Below are 16,333 nucleotides of genomic sequence, written 5' to 3' on the forward strand. Positions count from 1 at the left end.
ACTTAAAAATGTAATTTGAGCCCGGCTGGGCATGGCTCAGCGGTTGAGCCTCGGCCTAGGATCCAGTAGATCAAGGTTCGATTCCCAGTCAGGGCACATGCCTGGGTTTTGGGCTTGATCCCCAGCAGGGGTCGTGCAGGAGGCAGTCCATCAATGACTCTCTCATCACTGATGTTTCTGTCTCTCTCTCTCTCCCTCTTCCTTCCTCTCTCTGAAATCAATAAAGATATATATTTTTTTAAAAAAAGTAATTTGAACATTATGAGAACAGCCAGAAAATTCTCTTGTGCTGTCCTGACCAAAAGAAAGGATGTTACAAATGCTGAGTAGAGCCCATTAAACATTTACGAGTCTCAGCCTTTTTGAATGTATAATCTAGGGCTAGGTAATAAAGCTCATGCCAGGTGGAGCAGACAGAATCTTAGGAGGAGAAATGCTGAGTCTGGCTCCTGGAGTTTGTATCATCACAGGGAAAAGGAGGAGGACTCCATTTTTCAAAAATGCCCACTTCCAACTGATTATCATTAAGACAAAAAAGGGTGAAAGGTGGTATTAAACTACCAATTATAAACCTATGAGAAGAGCAAGAGAAGCCAGCCTGGGTACCTTCTAGACTTGATAAAGTGAGAGAGTAAGTCCCACACTGGGAATTAGGAAGACATTCTTGTTTTCTGATGACCTGGCCACAAACTAACTTTTCTCACTCTTTTCAGGAGAAAAACCAAAAACGTTCTTTCCCTCCTTTTAGTTACGTATTTAAACAAGAAGCCTGTCTTTTGTGGCCATCACTATTATGTTCTGTAGGAGCTTTCAGTATTTTCCTCAAAGCAGGAATCCTTCGTAGGGCCTGGTTTTCTTGTTGGGGCTTCTTTGAGTCTCTTACACACAACAGGCTGCTGACAGAAACCTCTAAGTGGCCATGAAATCTGGGGCCGAGACCCAATTCACCTGTCAAACAGGATCAAGGGCGATGGGCTCAGGTGGAAGGCCAGAACAGTGCTAGGCCCCTCTGTGGCAGATCTTAGTCAACCTTAATGGATATATTAATAGAAAGAGGCACTACATCTGGGAAGGGGGCACTAACCTTGTTAAAAAACAAATGAAAATGCCTCAACAGATCGCCTTCTTTTGTGAAGAGCAGGCGGGAGCACGGGCTGAGGCAGTCGGGCTCCGACAGGCTGGGCTGGGAGGACACTTCGAGGTATTGCGTTTCAACCTGAGCCTGAAGCTTCAGGCAAACTGCGGTATCTGCTGATTTGGTCTTTGGAATTACAGGTCCCTCCTGTCTTGTTAGGACCTTTCCAGAAGACAGTCTGACTCTGATAGAGATGACACTCACTTCTCTGCCCCCAGACCAGTGTAAGGGCCACAAACCCCTCTGTGCAGCCATTAGGATTTCAGGATCTCAAGAAAGAAAAAAAAAAAGGATCCACTTGTGCATTCCAGATTCATGGGACAAATGGAAACTGGTGAAAAACCAAAACCCAAAACCACTGTCTTTCAGATCTGTAACATGGCTAATGGTTGGAAACAGGCAGTTACTGCTCTTCAATCATGTGGAGAAAATGTAGGTACCGTTAGGTGCCTGAGATATGTATCTACCCTCAAGCACAGAGACCTATACTTATTGCACTGCCTCAAAATTACTTGAGAAAGTTCTCTTGGGACATGTTATCCTGGTCTCCCTGCCCTCAGTGGCTGAGCACTGTACTTTCTGCTCACTCACTCTCAGTGCCATCACGCTCTGTGCCAATGTGTCTGCCTGCCCCACCCCTCACACACATTTTTTAGGCTTTTATTTTTGTTGTTCTTAACAGCCGGTCCCCTTCCCTTTCCATCTGTCTCGATCATCTATTTTCAGCCCCACCTTCCTCCGCCAGGAAGACCTCTATTTATATATTCTTACAGAGCTGAAAAAAGCTCCAGCTTAGTAACATTAATAAGATTCATATTTCTCTGGAAATAAGCCAATGTCTTTATGCTTAGATTGAAATGCAAAATGGTGCAACATAAAGTCAGCATTTGTCTTTACTGTAAGAGGAAATATGTTCTTTTTCATTTCTTTTTCTTGTCTTTACATATAGTTAGCAGGTACTTTAAAATACCTTAGACAAAGTTGTCTTGGTGTGGCCTTTTGTGAGGAGTGCTTAGTACTGTACCCCTTGGTAAATACTTGTCCTTGTGGAGTGTTTGGTGTCTGTGCCCTGGGATATACAGACCCTCCCTCCAGGAAGCACATGGGCGCTTTGCCACATGCACACCGGACACAGCAAACACACAGAGTGCCGTCAGACTCAGACCATTTATTTTACTGAATTTAGAATCAAGTTCAACTAAGCATTGTAACAGGTAACAAGATTCAAAGGCCAGAGAAAAACCTAGTTAAATCACAAGAAAGCAAGCTCACACAAGTCTGTGGGTCACTGATGGACTTTGATTTTGATTCTCAACACTAGCTGATGTGTAAGTGTGGCCACAAGAGGTTACCAACAATGGAAAGTGACACAACACCACAACAATCCCCCAGAGAGAACTATTCTTACCTCAAATGGAAAACATCATTTAAATAAAACACACTGAAACTCCCTTAGCTTTTGTAATTCCGAACTGTAAAAATAACCTTAGAACAAAGAATTCTCCTTGATTGGTTGCATCATTTATTATTGAAAGGGATAATCAGTATCATAAAAACCCCCACTGAAATAGAAATAAATAATCAAATAACTTACTTGCAGGTAGTTTTGCTGCATTGCACACCACCACACAAAATCCTAAAGCTGATTTTTTTTAAAAGCTTGGAAAACACATTTGCCTTTTTGAGTTTCTTCTTAAGTGAGACGCATGCTTCTTATAAGGAAAACTATTCTACGTAGGCCTGAGTTTAAAATTTGAGTATCTGTTAATCTAGAGCTTTCCACAGGTGTGGACAATGGGAGGTGAACAAGTGATCTTGGCCTCTGGGGTGGCCAGACAGAGCCATGGGCAGCCTCTTCAGTTTACCCCCAGGTCGGGGAGTGCTGCCTAAAGCCAGGAGTATAGGGTGGAAATGTGCAAAAACCAATGGTACAAAACAGTATGTTTGTACTTTCACTCTTATTTCCTTAAATGGACTGTAAAATCTTGAGAACTCTTTCTGGGGGTCTAAAAGGAGCAGTACACAGGGTGACGGGACTAGCAGTGGCTGCTGCCAGGACTGAGCACAGAATGTTTTCCTTCGACAAGGCTTCTAGCAAGTGCCCACCAGTCTAATTCCTTTTGCTTTCTATTACAAGTATTCAGAGTTTATGGCCTTCTAGAACAACCCTTAACCAACATTAATTCTTCCCCTGAATTAAGCTCCCCCTGGCTTGCCTCACACAGAGGCCCATCCCTGCACCACTGAGAGGAAGCGCCTGCTGTCCCTTCTCCTGTGGCAGAAGGGGGTGAAAAAACAGGTGAGCTTCTCCCGGCTGCAGAAGTTTCAGCACAGAACAGTGAGTCTCCTGAAGAGTACTTTTTAAATGGGGGCACGACTCCTGGTTTATTGGAAAAATAATCTTGAAATTAATCTAGATGAAAAGTTTAGGGAGTGAAACTCCTCTGGTGCATGAACAAGTATTTTTAAAATTGAAGTTTCGTCACTTCTCAGACTTGCCCATCTGTTTTGTGTCCATAAATGGTTAACTCCCTGAATTAAGAGGAATTCTATATGTCCTTTCTTAAATGTGACTGTTAGTGCAGCGGTCAGCAAAGGGGCAGTTCTATGAAGGGTCAGCACATGTTTTAGGCTCTACAGGCCACAGCATCTCCATTGCATATTCTTCTTCTTCAACTTTCCTTTAAAAATGGAAACATTCTCAACTCAAGGGTCTTCCAGGCTTTCCCCATGGGCAACAATCTGTCACTCTCTGCTCCAGGGAGCTCTTTGGCAGGGAACATGGGCACTGGACTGTGCAAAGTCTAAGGCTGTTTGGGCCTTGGAACCCTAATTTGGGGATTTCTTTTAGCAAGTGAGGTGGCTCCTTCAGAGGGGTCCTGAGGCCAGAGGTAAAGCAGAGCTCTTGGGTTTGTCTCTGCACTGCTCCCTGAACAGTACAGAGCTGTACCAAACAGGCATCCTTTACTCAAAAAGCAGCTATTTATGGCAGGAAGTCTTAATTAAGGCCTCTTTAAATCTGTGCCTGTGCTGGCTTAGCCTCACCTTGATTGGAAAGGCAAAATCATGTACCCTAAGCATTTAAAATTCTTCCTCCTACAGTTTAGGGCCGTACTACTCAAATGGTTGGTGGGAGAAAAGCTAAAGTGTAAACTTAACTTCCTCTTTACCACTAATGCCACCCACAGTCTAAGAGCAAACCCATCTAAGAACTCAGAGGACACACATGCCAGCTCCTGCTCCCAGGGAATCTGTGACAGCTCGTTCATGGCTGGGTTCTCATGAGAATAGTGCTTACCAGGGACCACGGATTTACTATCTGGAGACCAGCATTTCAGAAGCTGGCTCTTTCATGTGACATTCATCTCCACACTCTCTGAAATAAGACTCTCTCCACATTAGCTGCTGTAACATCACACAGCTGCTCCAACCTTCTGAATATCTAAGAGGCAAATATTCTACCAATAATTTTTTTCCTTGTAAGACTGTTCACTTTGAGGAACAGAATAAGAGAACTTGTATCTTTCATAAATTTGTAATCTTTTAAATCATCACTATACAGGATGCCATAGTTTTAAGTAATTAACAAACAAAATTAAAAATCCCACTCAGAACCTAAATTCCTCTAATTAATGATTTTTTTAAAAAAGCAGCTGATGGTTCTCAAAATATACATCTGCTACCAATGACTCTTCTGGGGTTAAGTAGTGCGTGTGCGAGCATGTGTGCGTGTGCACACATAGGCACAGAAAATAACTAAAAAAGCTAAGAATCCCAGTGGTTCCAAACTAAATGAATAGGTGAAAAACTGATCTCACATATGCCTATCCAGTTGCCTTTTTTAGGTTTTTGTTTAAAATGTCAAACTTGTTTTCTTCAGAATGTGGATTTATTTTTTGTATTAAATTCAGACCCTTCTCTTAGTGTGGATTTAGTGGCACTGCCAACACAGCCTCACCCCCGAAGTAATAAAGAGAACTTACCAAGCTAAGCATGGGGTCTTTGGAATAAAACTGCTGAGACCCTTTTTAATGGAAGGGGGTACCAACTAAGTTGGAAGAAATTGGAGCACAATTAAACAAGCAAAGATGCACTATTCAGAAATACTGATGTTGGCACCAGCTCAAGTTCTAATAACATCAAACCAGTGAAACTACACATTTTCCAACTCATTCAAAAACAGTATTCCAAAGCCACCAAAAGATGGGATAAAGACAGTAACTACCTGTGGTTAGGAAAAGATAATGGCAATGGGGATTTTTCTCAATAAAATAAAATGAAACAGTAAATTCTGTTTCTAAAAGACAAAGCACTGCATTCCTCATTCTGTTTCCTCAGCATCTCTCTCTCTCTCACACACACACACACACACACACACCACTCTAGTCATTATTTCACATTTTCCAGGTCTCTTCACTATCAATTTTAAAAATAGTTACCTCCCGGTAACTAGTTTTCTCTATTTTGAATATAAAAGATTTTGATTTTTTAAACCTGCAAAGAAAACATAGTGACAGACCTAAACAATAAATAAAAACTAAACATCATCCTCTTTAGGTTAGAGCTTTCAAGATAGAGGGGCAAAAAGCATTTTAATTTCAGTCAATAGGTTTTTGGGTCTTCCCTCCAATATCAAAGTGCATCTGTTTAAAATGAAACAAAGAAAACTCAAAACGCGCCTTTCGGCAGGTGCGCTCTGCAGCGGAAAGGAAGGGACTCCCCCTCCCTGCTCCTCAACCTAAAGCTGGGCACAACCCAGGGCTAACCGCAGCTCTTCCAGGACAGCAGCTCACAAACAATGGACTCTGTTTTTGTTTCAAGGAACAAAAAGGAGAGGAAAAATGAAACCGAACGGAGACGGAGAGAAGAAACCCTGAGGCAAAAATGGCTTTTCCGCTGGAAAGTCTTCCGGGCGCTCCACCCGCCGGCTCCTCACGAGGCGCCCGCGCTCTTCTGGGCCGGAAGTCCCGCCTCCAGCCAGAGCGCCGCGGCCGCGCCGCCGCGGAGCGCGCGCCGGTGGATGCGCCGGAGCCGCAGCAGGTAGAGGAGGATGGCGAGCAGGACCACGAGGAAGCAGCCGGAGAACAGGCAGTGGTTGTACACGAAGGAGAAGCCCCGCCAGTGGGCGTGACTGGCCCGGAAGGCCTCCTGCTGGATATCTCTGCCCACAGGGAAACAAAAAGAGACGGACCAGGTGAGAGGCGCAGGGCGCGGCCGGCCGGGAACGGCTGACGGGGAACAGGCGGGCGCAGGGACGAGGCTGGGGCGGGCTCTGCCCACTGAAGCTAACCCTGCGGCTCGGTTTCTCACCGCTGAAACAAATGTGAGCTAACGAGGCCTAACGGAGGGCACTTGTCAGTATTCACGAGGCAGCATGTGGAAGTGGATTCGTAAGTCTGCAGCAGTTACCATCATCATAATGTGGTTCTAACAAAAATCAGAGAAATTTAGAACTGTGAGGGCTTCCCAATACCTGGAAGCCAATGTGGAGTCAAACCATGTTTCTGCTCAGTAATGCCCACTACTCTCAATTTTTGCAGTTAACCCAGCTACATGTATTGCGTACAGATGCTCAAGGAAATGAAGGGGGGGGGAAACTGAAAAAGTAAGACCCCATTTATTAGTGAGCCCGGGCGCTTATGTGGGGGTCAACTGACAGCCAGTCTGAACCTGAATGGGGAAAAACACCCATCTTTCTTTCATCCATCTCCGGCTGTAATGTAGTATTTCCACTGAACATGAATGTAGCCAACAAACTACTGTAGTCTCAGCATGATTTGATTTTGTTCCTAGTGAACTCAGGTCTTTCACTGGGGGTGAAATACCTTAAAATATCGACATGCATCCTACACTGAAATTACAGAAGATACCACTTCTGCTTCCAGGCCTTGTTATTTCATGTGTTAATAAAGAACATAGGCTACTACGTTACAACTTGTTTTCTGTAATATTTTGATAAATATTTTTCAATACAATGGTTTCCTCTGTAACCTATATTAATGTTATGCATTAAAAACGGTATTTTGAGCTGGGCTCCAAGGCCATAAAGGTTAAGAGCCCAAGAACTGACCCTTCTGTGGAGGGCTGGGGAACTGACACTTGAGATAATCAAACCCTTGTGATGCAGATGATGGGATTGGGGTGGGGGGGGGAGGATTAGAGTGGGGGGAGCAAAGTCAAATTCATTTAGTCTGCAATTCTGCCCAAGGCCAGTGCTAACAAGAGTGCCCCAGACACCCACACACCACAGCTGCCACGATGCATTACAACTGAAGAAAAGCATCTTGTGTTTGACTCTTGTTACCAAATTTACGTCCTTACCTTAAGGGTAAAAAGCGGGTCCTGTAAAGGATTGCTCCAAGGGTCCACTGAACCTCCTTGTCATAAACTTGCAAGGCTGTCTTTAAATTTTTATAGTTGACAGGAAACGAAAAGCCCCTGTGAAACACCTCGAACATCCAGGCAGATTTGAAGCACTGATACCTACAAACACCAAGCACAAACAGAAGGGGGACTGACTCACGTGTCAAAATAAACTGTACACAGAGACGGTCTTCCCTTCTGCCACCCGGAGGCTGCGAAGGCTTCACCAGGCCAGCGCTCTGTGCAGCCAAACCGGCTGCATACGTTTCAAGTTTATTTACTTGGTCTATTCTAGCTCCTTGTCCCACAACACACAACAATTTACCTGTCACATCAACCAGCTCATGAAACTTGGTTTCAGGATAATTTAGTACATTGGCATGACATATTTTTTTCTTTGGCATTTCAAATCTTTTATTCATTCAATAAATTCTGAGCAGGTTTCAACTTCTTAGGACCTCAGTTTCTTTATTATAAAATGAGAAGGGAGGAGGGTCCTTTTCTCTGTTATTCTAAGACTTTAAATATTTATCAGAGGCTTACTTTTTGCAAAGCACTGGGCTAAGCAAGTTAATAAGACATAATAACAAATAATAAGATAGTCAATGCACTTAAATAACTTACAATGAAAGGATTTTTAAAAAGTAACAAGTAACTATAAACAAAGCAGAAATGATAAACACTACAAGAGAGATGTACGGAGTGCTCTGGAGGCCCAGAGGGAAGGCTGGAGTCTGGCTGGAAGGGCAGAGGAAGACTCGAAAGGGAAGCGCCCAACTTGACTCTGATGTCTGGGCAGGACTTCAATAGCCAAACATGAAGAGGGGAATTCCAGGTGGAGAGACCAGCAAAAGTGAGCAAAACTAAGTTTGGAGCAATGTGTGGTTGGGCACAAGTATCTGTCATCGTGTATGAAAGGAGGCCAGGATAGATGAGGAGGAACAGTGACTACAAGGATAAACCTGCAGCTGGGGCCAGGGTGTGGCAAGGCAGGGGCCCTACGGAACCTCAGTTTCCAAAAACACCCTGGGCGTGGTCGTCCATGACTTACTTTAGCCTGTGGAGGTCAGCGTGAGAGGCATACAGTCCTCTGTCAAAGCGCTCTCGTAAGATTGACCACTTTGTTGCACAATAATCCTGAAAGAAATTTTACCCCAAATAAATCATCAGTAAAGGTTTACTAAAAATTGTTTTCATTACAATTTTTTTCCCATTTACCAAATTCATATTCAAAACAACTGTATCCTTTCAATTAGAATAGAAGCTTCACTTATATGTGTGCACCAAGCAGATAAGACATACAACCACTCAGTGAATACTACTGATTAGCAGAATGCTCACTCTTTGTCTTAAAATCCTGTCAGTTATCGTTAAAGAGAATTTCGCTGCCCACAACCAACCTTTCCAAAATGGCTTAGTCTCTCCCTCCAGGACTGCATGGGACAGACATAAACCTTTGGAAAAGTGAAGTGGTACTTAGCTAGTTCACACTGAGTAGCTATGTCTGTGGCTACACGGCACGAGGTTCTGGGAACACAGAGATGATACAAAAAGACTGTCTTTAAGACAGGGAAAGAGGCGCCACCTTTTCTTGAAGTTGATTGTAATCTTATTAATAGCTAACATTTATTGAGCACTGTGTAAGTACCTTTCCTGAATGTAACACTTAAAATGACTCAACATGGCTACTATTCTAACCTCTATTTAAAAGATGAAGAAACAGGCTCAGAGAAGTTGAGAAACTTGCAACAGGGAATATGGAGAACAGCACTCAGCCTGAAATGAGGGTAAGGACAGGCATTTCAGGCACATGAAACACCATGAACAAGATGGGAAGTAGCACAGACATGAGGGAAAACAAACAGCTGTCTGGCACAATCACAGTATAAAAAGCTAGGTGGGGAGATGACGCTATAGGGTGCGGATGATAGGCTAAGGGATTTGAAGTTTATCCTGGAAGGAAAAGCGGCAGCAGATTTTAAATAGGAGGGCAGGTGACCGCACTTGTGTTTTGACAGAACACTCTGGGAATTGCTGGAAGGTGAATGATGGAGGAAGACCAGATACAAGACCAACTGGGAGGCTCCTGCAATAGTGCAGCGACTGACAGAGGCCTGGACTAGGACAAACTAGGACAGAGCACAGGGAGGGGTTTGAGAAATATCTATGACATCAGGTAATGTGCTTGATTATAAGGGGGTGTCCAGCCAGGGATGAACAAGTGACAGGAGGAAGTCTATAATTCCTGTGTTTTCTGGGAGGGGGACTGGATGGTTAGTGATGCTGTTAACTGAGATCATAACAGGGACAGAGCAGGGAGGAAATGGTAGGTGTATTTGGAGTTGTGAGATACAGCAGGCACTGGGTGGGGGTCAGGACTACAGTCTCTTCTTGAGAGATAGCAGCAAATCATGAGCATGGATGAGACTATCCAAGAACTTGAGGGTCAGGCCAAGAATGCAAGTTTGGAATCACTCAGGTTTAAGGGGTATGAAGGGGGGAACCTTTGAAAGAGTCTAAGAAACTGTCAGAAAGGCAGGGCGACCAAGAAAACAGAAGTCCTGGAAGGCTTTGAGGAGCACCATGCGATAATAATTCCATTATTACACACCAGTGTAAAGGGCTGCAGTCTGGGTGCCACTGATGACTAGTTCATGGAGTAGGGGGCAGAAGTCAGCTCACAGTGAATTTCTTGCTCTTGCAGCGAATACTCTCTCACCCAACCAAGGGAACAGGGTTCCCAACGTGCTACCTGAGAACCTCCCAGCCTCCACCTTGCTCTTCTCTTGACCTGGGTCTGAGCCTCTAATCGTAAAGGGAGGACATGACCCACCACTGTCTACACCCGTCTCTCAAAGCACACAGAAGACGCTTTATTTGAAGGTTACCTTTGCAGCTTTAGTAAATGCAACCGCATTGTAGTCTCCTCCCATTCGTAACACATCCTCAGTGCAATAGTAGAATTCAGAAAAACCGTAGAACTCGCTGTTCTGGAAGTGAATCGGGGGCTGGTAGACCCCATTGAGGGAAGTCTGCGTCTCATTTGTTTTGTTCATGAAAGGCTGGAGAGTTTCCCGACACAGGTCAAAGTCTCCTGTTCCCCGCAGGTACATGGTCTGCCCATTTTGCTGGATTTCATCTTTAATGTCTAGGGGTAAGCAGGGGTCCAGGTATGGTGTATCAGGAGCTAGACCAGTCGGCTTCCCCAGGAGCCTACGGGATAAAGAGAAACTTTATCATGAGACTGACAAAAACCTGTTCCGAAGTGGCTCTAAGTCAGTGCCTCTCAGTGTGTTCTGTGGAACACGAGCCCTGCAAAGACTTCTATGGAACACAGAGGTTCCAGGATAATTAGGTTAGGAAACAACACACTTGAGCTCCACCTGGAGATTCATGATACACACTTTTATACGGCAGACACCTTAACAGAGTCCAGTGAAACAACTACCTGGTCAGGTGACCCAATGTCTTTCGGTCCCTGCACACAGATTGGTGTCCTCACTGCTCGGTGCTCGTGGTAAGCTCCTCCCACTCCTATGCTCACTACTGTCACATGCCCACCAACTGTGTTGTTCCCAGACCCATTTTTGCCACTAGCATTTGTGATTTTTATTATATAAAGATGAAATATGACTGAAAAAAAGTAACAAGTGAAAATGTGTCCTTTGAAATCTATGTTAGTTATCTTAGAAAAATATGATCAAGTCGAGTTTGACAGAAAACTGCTGTCAAATTAGGTGTTAGCAAGATTTTAAAAGAATTTAGAAAAAGGAGTAAAAATCTAGACAGATATGGTATCAAATTCTTCACAAATGTCTTTAAGTCCTTGGTGTTCTTTAAAGAAAGCCAAAATGATATGAAGTTCAGTGAGGGTAGAGCATGCCAGAGAAATGATGGACGTGGCTGTAAAAAATACTTTAGTCCAGAGCAAAAGACTGGCAAATAAACACGTTAAAACAAAATGCTTGAGATTTGATTCTAATTTTTATGATTCTCCACTTTAATTGATTTTTAAAAAATTAACTACTGATCCCAACTACTGCAGATAACAGCATGTCTATTGTATTACTTTGCTCACTGGACTGTACTATACTCACTAAACTTCCCAGTGACACTTCCAGGCATGAAGATCTGTCATCCTGCTATGTACACTTACTGTCAGGCACCTGAGAAACAGGGAAGAGCTCCCAACACTGGAGTTGTGTTAGTGTTTAATAACATGAAATCACAGGGACCTAAAAGGTGTTTAACCAGTAGGAGAGTACCTGATTCAACATTCTGTGACTGACAGTAAGTCAAGTGCTTGCTTAGTATTCAACTGACAAGTTGTTTATGCCTAAGATCAGGAGAACTCAAAATGCACTTGAATGTAATAAATTAAGGTCTTTGCTACTAATTAAAAACATTTAATTAAAAAAGCAATCACTACTAATGGCAAAAAGATAAATATGAATTTCAAAGCTTAATTCATAACATGTCAAAAGTGGTGACTACTATTTATAATTATTATAAAGTCTAAGACTAGTCAAATGTATACTTCACTCTACTGTTTTTAGTTGCCTGCCCTATATCTAAATTAAGAAGCACCACTCAATTGTCCATTCTACAAGTTTGTTGACATTAAACCAATTAGTAAAAAATTAGAGCTGCAGAAGAAGGCATTTTTCCAAAATTCTGATTCAAATATCACTTATAAAATATTCCTATTCTAGGACTTCTGTAAAAATAATTATACCAAAATGTGCTATATAATATACTACTTTAGGAAGTAAACCATGGGACTGCCAATCTTTTAACAACACTATTCAATTAATGTCTGGAGCAGACAAAGGACAAGTTTTCACTGCTTTTGTATTCACATATGTGGTTTTCTGGAAAATGTGGTACCAAATGGCTTACTTCTTGGTCTTCCTTAAAGTTCAGGCTTCCATAGGTTTAAGATTAAATTGATCAAGGAAATTATACTATCATTTATCTCTATGAATTAGAATTCCCCCCCTCAAAATTGTCTCATCAAAGAAAAGTAAACGAAATAGTAACTAATAGGATATTTTACTTAACTCCACATTTCAGATATTTTTATCCATCCAAATGGCTTTTCTGTTTTAATGGACTAATTTCAAATAAATAACTGTTATATACTTTAACTTATAAAATCAATTTAAACTGAGAGAGTGTTGCTTTTATTTGTTTTATATATTTTCTACACCAGAATTCTTCATAAACTCATTTTTAAGTTCCACTGATATGTTTAAAACCAATAACTGACTTCTAGATCATTTCTTTCTCCTGCATAACTTCCTTCACTATCTGCTGAATAACTGCATAGGCTGTTTTTCCAGAACATCCCATAATTCAGTTTTATCACCAGTGACATCTTATCACACTTCCCACAGGCTCCAGGACATCTGCTGTGGCCCAGGTGCTGAATTTCCCAAGGGCTCTGCAATCTGGAATGCATTACGAATGCATTACCCAGGGCTCAAAACTACTGTAATTTCCTGATAGTGAAATTTCTAATCCATCAGGGGAGGTGTAGGTCTGAGGAACAGCAAGGCTCCTTTGGAGCCTGGTGGAATGTAGGGCTGAAGGCAGGACCCTGGTGTCCTCTCACTTCCTCTCCCAGCTCAGCTGGCAGGGGAATAAAAGCTAACAGTGCTGACAGGCTTCTGCTTACCGAGGCCTCTGCTTTGCCTGAATATGTTTTTCAGGAGAGACCTGGATTTGAACGTGACTGCTGAGCCATGAAAAGTGCTTTACCTGTTCTTCTGAACCGTGTTGGCAAATATCTTATCTTCATATCTCTGTCGAGCAGCATTACCACCAAACCCAAGAAATGTGGCCACATAGACTCGGTACACATGCTCAGTCTGGTGAACATCACATCCAAGGTTAAATTCAGCCAGCAAATTCTTAGCTACTTCTTCCTGATGACGTAAAGATAACAAATTTTTAATATTTTAAGCAATACAAAAACAATTACCTTCTTTAAAAAGAAGGATCTAAAAAATCCTCATCTAAATGGAGTGAAGATTTCTGCTTCTGTATTCCCTTCTAAGCATCCCTCCTAAGTCAATGTGACAATTCTGACTTAAGAAATTTCATCTGTGGTATTATTTCACCCTCTGTGGTATTATTACAACTTTTTGAAAAAGGAAGTTAGCAATATAGTTCATATCTGCTAACCTAGTAAATCTATTTATGGAATCCTATGCTTTCGAAATAATCCTGAACATTGAAAAGTCTCTATACACAAAGATGTCCTTTGCAATCCTGGGACAGAATCCTGTAAGCTGGATGTCATTTAAATATACAACTCCTAGGAGGGTTTATAATTTATGCTAATCAAGTTTATGGAGGGTCATACTTATGTGCTGTTAAATAAGGACACAAAACTGCATAAACAGTAAGACTGTAACAACCATATTTTTAAAAACTATAAATAGGGAAAAAAGAATGAAGGGAAACACCACCAAAATGCTAACAATGATTTCTTCAGATGATGCATCCAAAGGAAATTTTTAATCCTGATTTTTCAGTATTTTTTCCAAGCTTGCTGTAAATGTATTTTAACTTTATTTTGAAGGGAATGACATGACTTTTTACAGAGTATAACAGTTTCTGAAGGCATGTCTAGGTGGGAAGTAGGAAACATACACTGTAATATTTGAACTTACAAAGCATTTTCCTAAAGAGATTAATAAATGTATCACTTATTGGGCGAACACTAGGCGCCCAGCAATGCGTTAGATATATTATACGCACTATTTCATCTAAACCTGGTAGTAACTCTATGTTAGAGGCACTTGCATTCACATTTATAGATGGAAACCAGCTCAGAGACGTTAAGGTCACACAACTAGCAAGGACAGGATGGCGCTGCAGCCTAGGCCTGTCCAGTACCACTCTTTCTTAACTACGAAGCTACGCTGGGGGACAGTGGAAGATAGGCTTTGCTATTAATTTACAGTCGAATGGAAACAGGGTGATAAGGACATGTAGCAATTCAGGAATATATCTGGAAATCCTTCTGCTGCTCTCCACACAAAGCCACCATCCTCCTGGGAAACTGCAGTGACAGTGAGCACTGCAGGAATGGAGAAAAGGCAGCAAACCCAAGTTCAGAAATGTGGAAGCAGAGGATACAAACCTCAGTCCTTTCCACAAAAGTCGAAAGCTATCTGAGCCATTAAAAAAATATTTTCCCCAATGATAACTTAAGAAATCTGATGCTATTCTATGTAAGTTTTATAATCCCTGATGAGAAAAGAAGTTACTGAAGAGAAAATATAAACAAAACTCAAGCATGTAACTGACACGTATACCGAAGAAAAACTCCATGTAAGTTCAGAAAACAAACCAGCAGATTCAATGAACAAACACAAACGGCTTAGGGGAGGTTTGCCTTGGCTTCCTGTCTCCTTTCTCCTGGGTTGAGAAGAGGTACCTCGGCAAGCACAGTAAAGACGTGTTCAGACTCAGAAAACAAAACAAAAATGGATGGAGACATGTTAAATGAAACCAAATCAAAAGAAGGAAATTTGTACAGATAATAACCTGCTGTGAGGAGGCAAAGCTTACAGTTTTGGGGACTTCGTATGCTATCTGAGTTGACACGCCTCCCATGTCGAGAATACCGGCAGTTCTTTTACGGAGAATGGCTTCACTGCTCTGACTACCAGGAATGTTAACTTCCACCACTGCCTGGTCATCTGCAAAGAATGAGAAATACCCATTGGAGCAGAACAAAGCCAGACAACTGGATCTTTGCAAGTCCTCTTGCTCTCAAGGTACATTTCAAGCATTTTTGGGCAGACCCAGCCGCCTCTTCCCAACTGAAATTGAGCTGTGTGAACAGCCTTCTCTCACTCTATCCTACACACTTGCTGTGTCATAAAACTTACCTCCTTTTTATCCATTAGACTAAATAGAAAAGCCCTGATTTCTGGTTCGATACATTAGTTGAAAACATGTGGACACTTACCATCTTCAATGTGCTCAAATCGTCCAAGGACAAAATTAATGCCAATCCAAGCGTACACACCTATTGACATTGCACAGGGTAAAGATAAGAACAGAGTTTTAGGATATTCTGTATAACTCTGATCAATGCTGTTTGTGCAAACATCTTATTTATTTTACTCCCTGACAACCTGTGAAAATACCATCTGAAATAACACATTTCTGCTGATGTATTTTATCTTTTCCTAGTTGATTTCCAAGAAATCTCTACTTAAAAAATTTAGTTTCATATCATTTACATAGGTTGAAAATGTAATTCCCTAGGGGCTGGGTTTCCTTAGTAATCTATAGGTTGTTTTCAAATACTGGCGTTTTTACTTTTTATGAAGTCAAACCTACCAATTGCAAGGTTGTACAAACAAGTTAACTGACTCTTCCACTTCCTCTATCCCTCACTTTCACTCATTTCCAACACCCGACTCTTTTTACATTTCCTACATCCAATCTTTACCCATTTTCATTACCATCTTGATTTAAGCTGTTAAAGAGATCTACTCAATCTTCCTACCCCTACTCTTCCACTCCAACCCACTTCTTTGTCTCTTCTTACCCTTTTTGTCTAGAAGTCTGTTTTGTCTGATGTAAGTATGGCTACACCCACCTTCTTTTGGTTTCTGTTTGCTGGGAACACCGCCTTCCATCCTTTCACTTTGAGCCTATATGTGTCTTTAGAACTGAAACGAGTCTCCTATAGGCAGCATGTAGTTGGGTCTTTTTTATTTCTTAATACATCTAGACACTCTGTGCCTTTTGAGTGGCGAGTTCAAACTATTTTCGTTTAAGGTGACTACTGATGATGTAAGGATTTACTAC

At 42.0% G+C, this 16,333-nt stretch overlaps 2 protein-coding genes across 9 annotated transcripts in view; one reads left to right on the forward strand and one right to left on the reverse strand.

Annotated features, from left to right (window-relative positions):
* Positions 1-2,288: 2,288 nt before the first annotated feature.
* ENTPD4 (ectonucleoside triphosphate diphosphohydrolase 4) overlaps positions 2,289-16,333 on the reverse strand; it is a 29,756-nt gene continuing 15,711 nt past the window's right edge. For 4 of the 8 annotated variants that reach the window (XM_081137413.1, XM_081137412.1, XM_081137418.1 and 1 more), the window contains 7 exons: positions 15,483-15,542; positions 15,056-15,210; positions 13,259-13,425; positions 10,387-10,711; positions 8,550-8,635; positions 7,457-7,618; positions 2,289-6,296 (listed from right to left, as the gene is read on the reverse strand). In XM_081137413.1, coding sequence (XP_080993539.1) covers positions 6,068-6,296; positions 7,457-7,618; positions 8,550-8,635; positions 10,387-10,711; positions 13,259-13,425; positions 15,056-15,210; positions 15,483-15,542 — 1,184 coding nt within the window. In that variant the 3' untranslated portion in view covers positions 2,289-6,067. The remainder of the gene's footprint in view (positions 6,297-7,456; positions 7,619-8,549; positions 8,636-10,386; positions 10,712-13,258; positions 13,426-15,055; positions 15,211-15,482; positions 15,543-16,333) is intronic. The other 4 variants (XM_081137415.1, XM_081137419.1, XM_081137416.1 and 1 more) reach the window with 1 other exon arrangement.
* SLC25A37 (solute carrier family 25 member 37) overlaps positions 6,242-16,333 on the forward strand; it is a 106,647-nt gene continuing 96,555 nt past the window's right edge. The window contains exon 1 of the mRNA XM_081137422.1: positions 6,242-6,329. The gene's annotated coding sequence lies outside the window, so the exon portion shown is untranslated. The remainder of the gene's footprint in view (positions 6,330-16,333) is intronic.

Source organism: Miniopterus schreibersii, assembly GCF_964146895.1.
Source record: "Miniopterus schreibersii genome assembly, chromosome: 4".
In the NCBI taxonomy this organism is placed as follows: domain Eukaryota; kingdom Metazoa; phylum Chordata; class Mammalia; order Chiroptera; family Miniopteridae; genus Miniopterus; species Miniopterus schreibersii.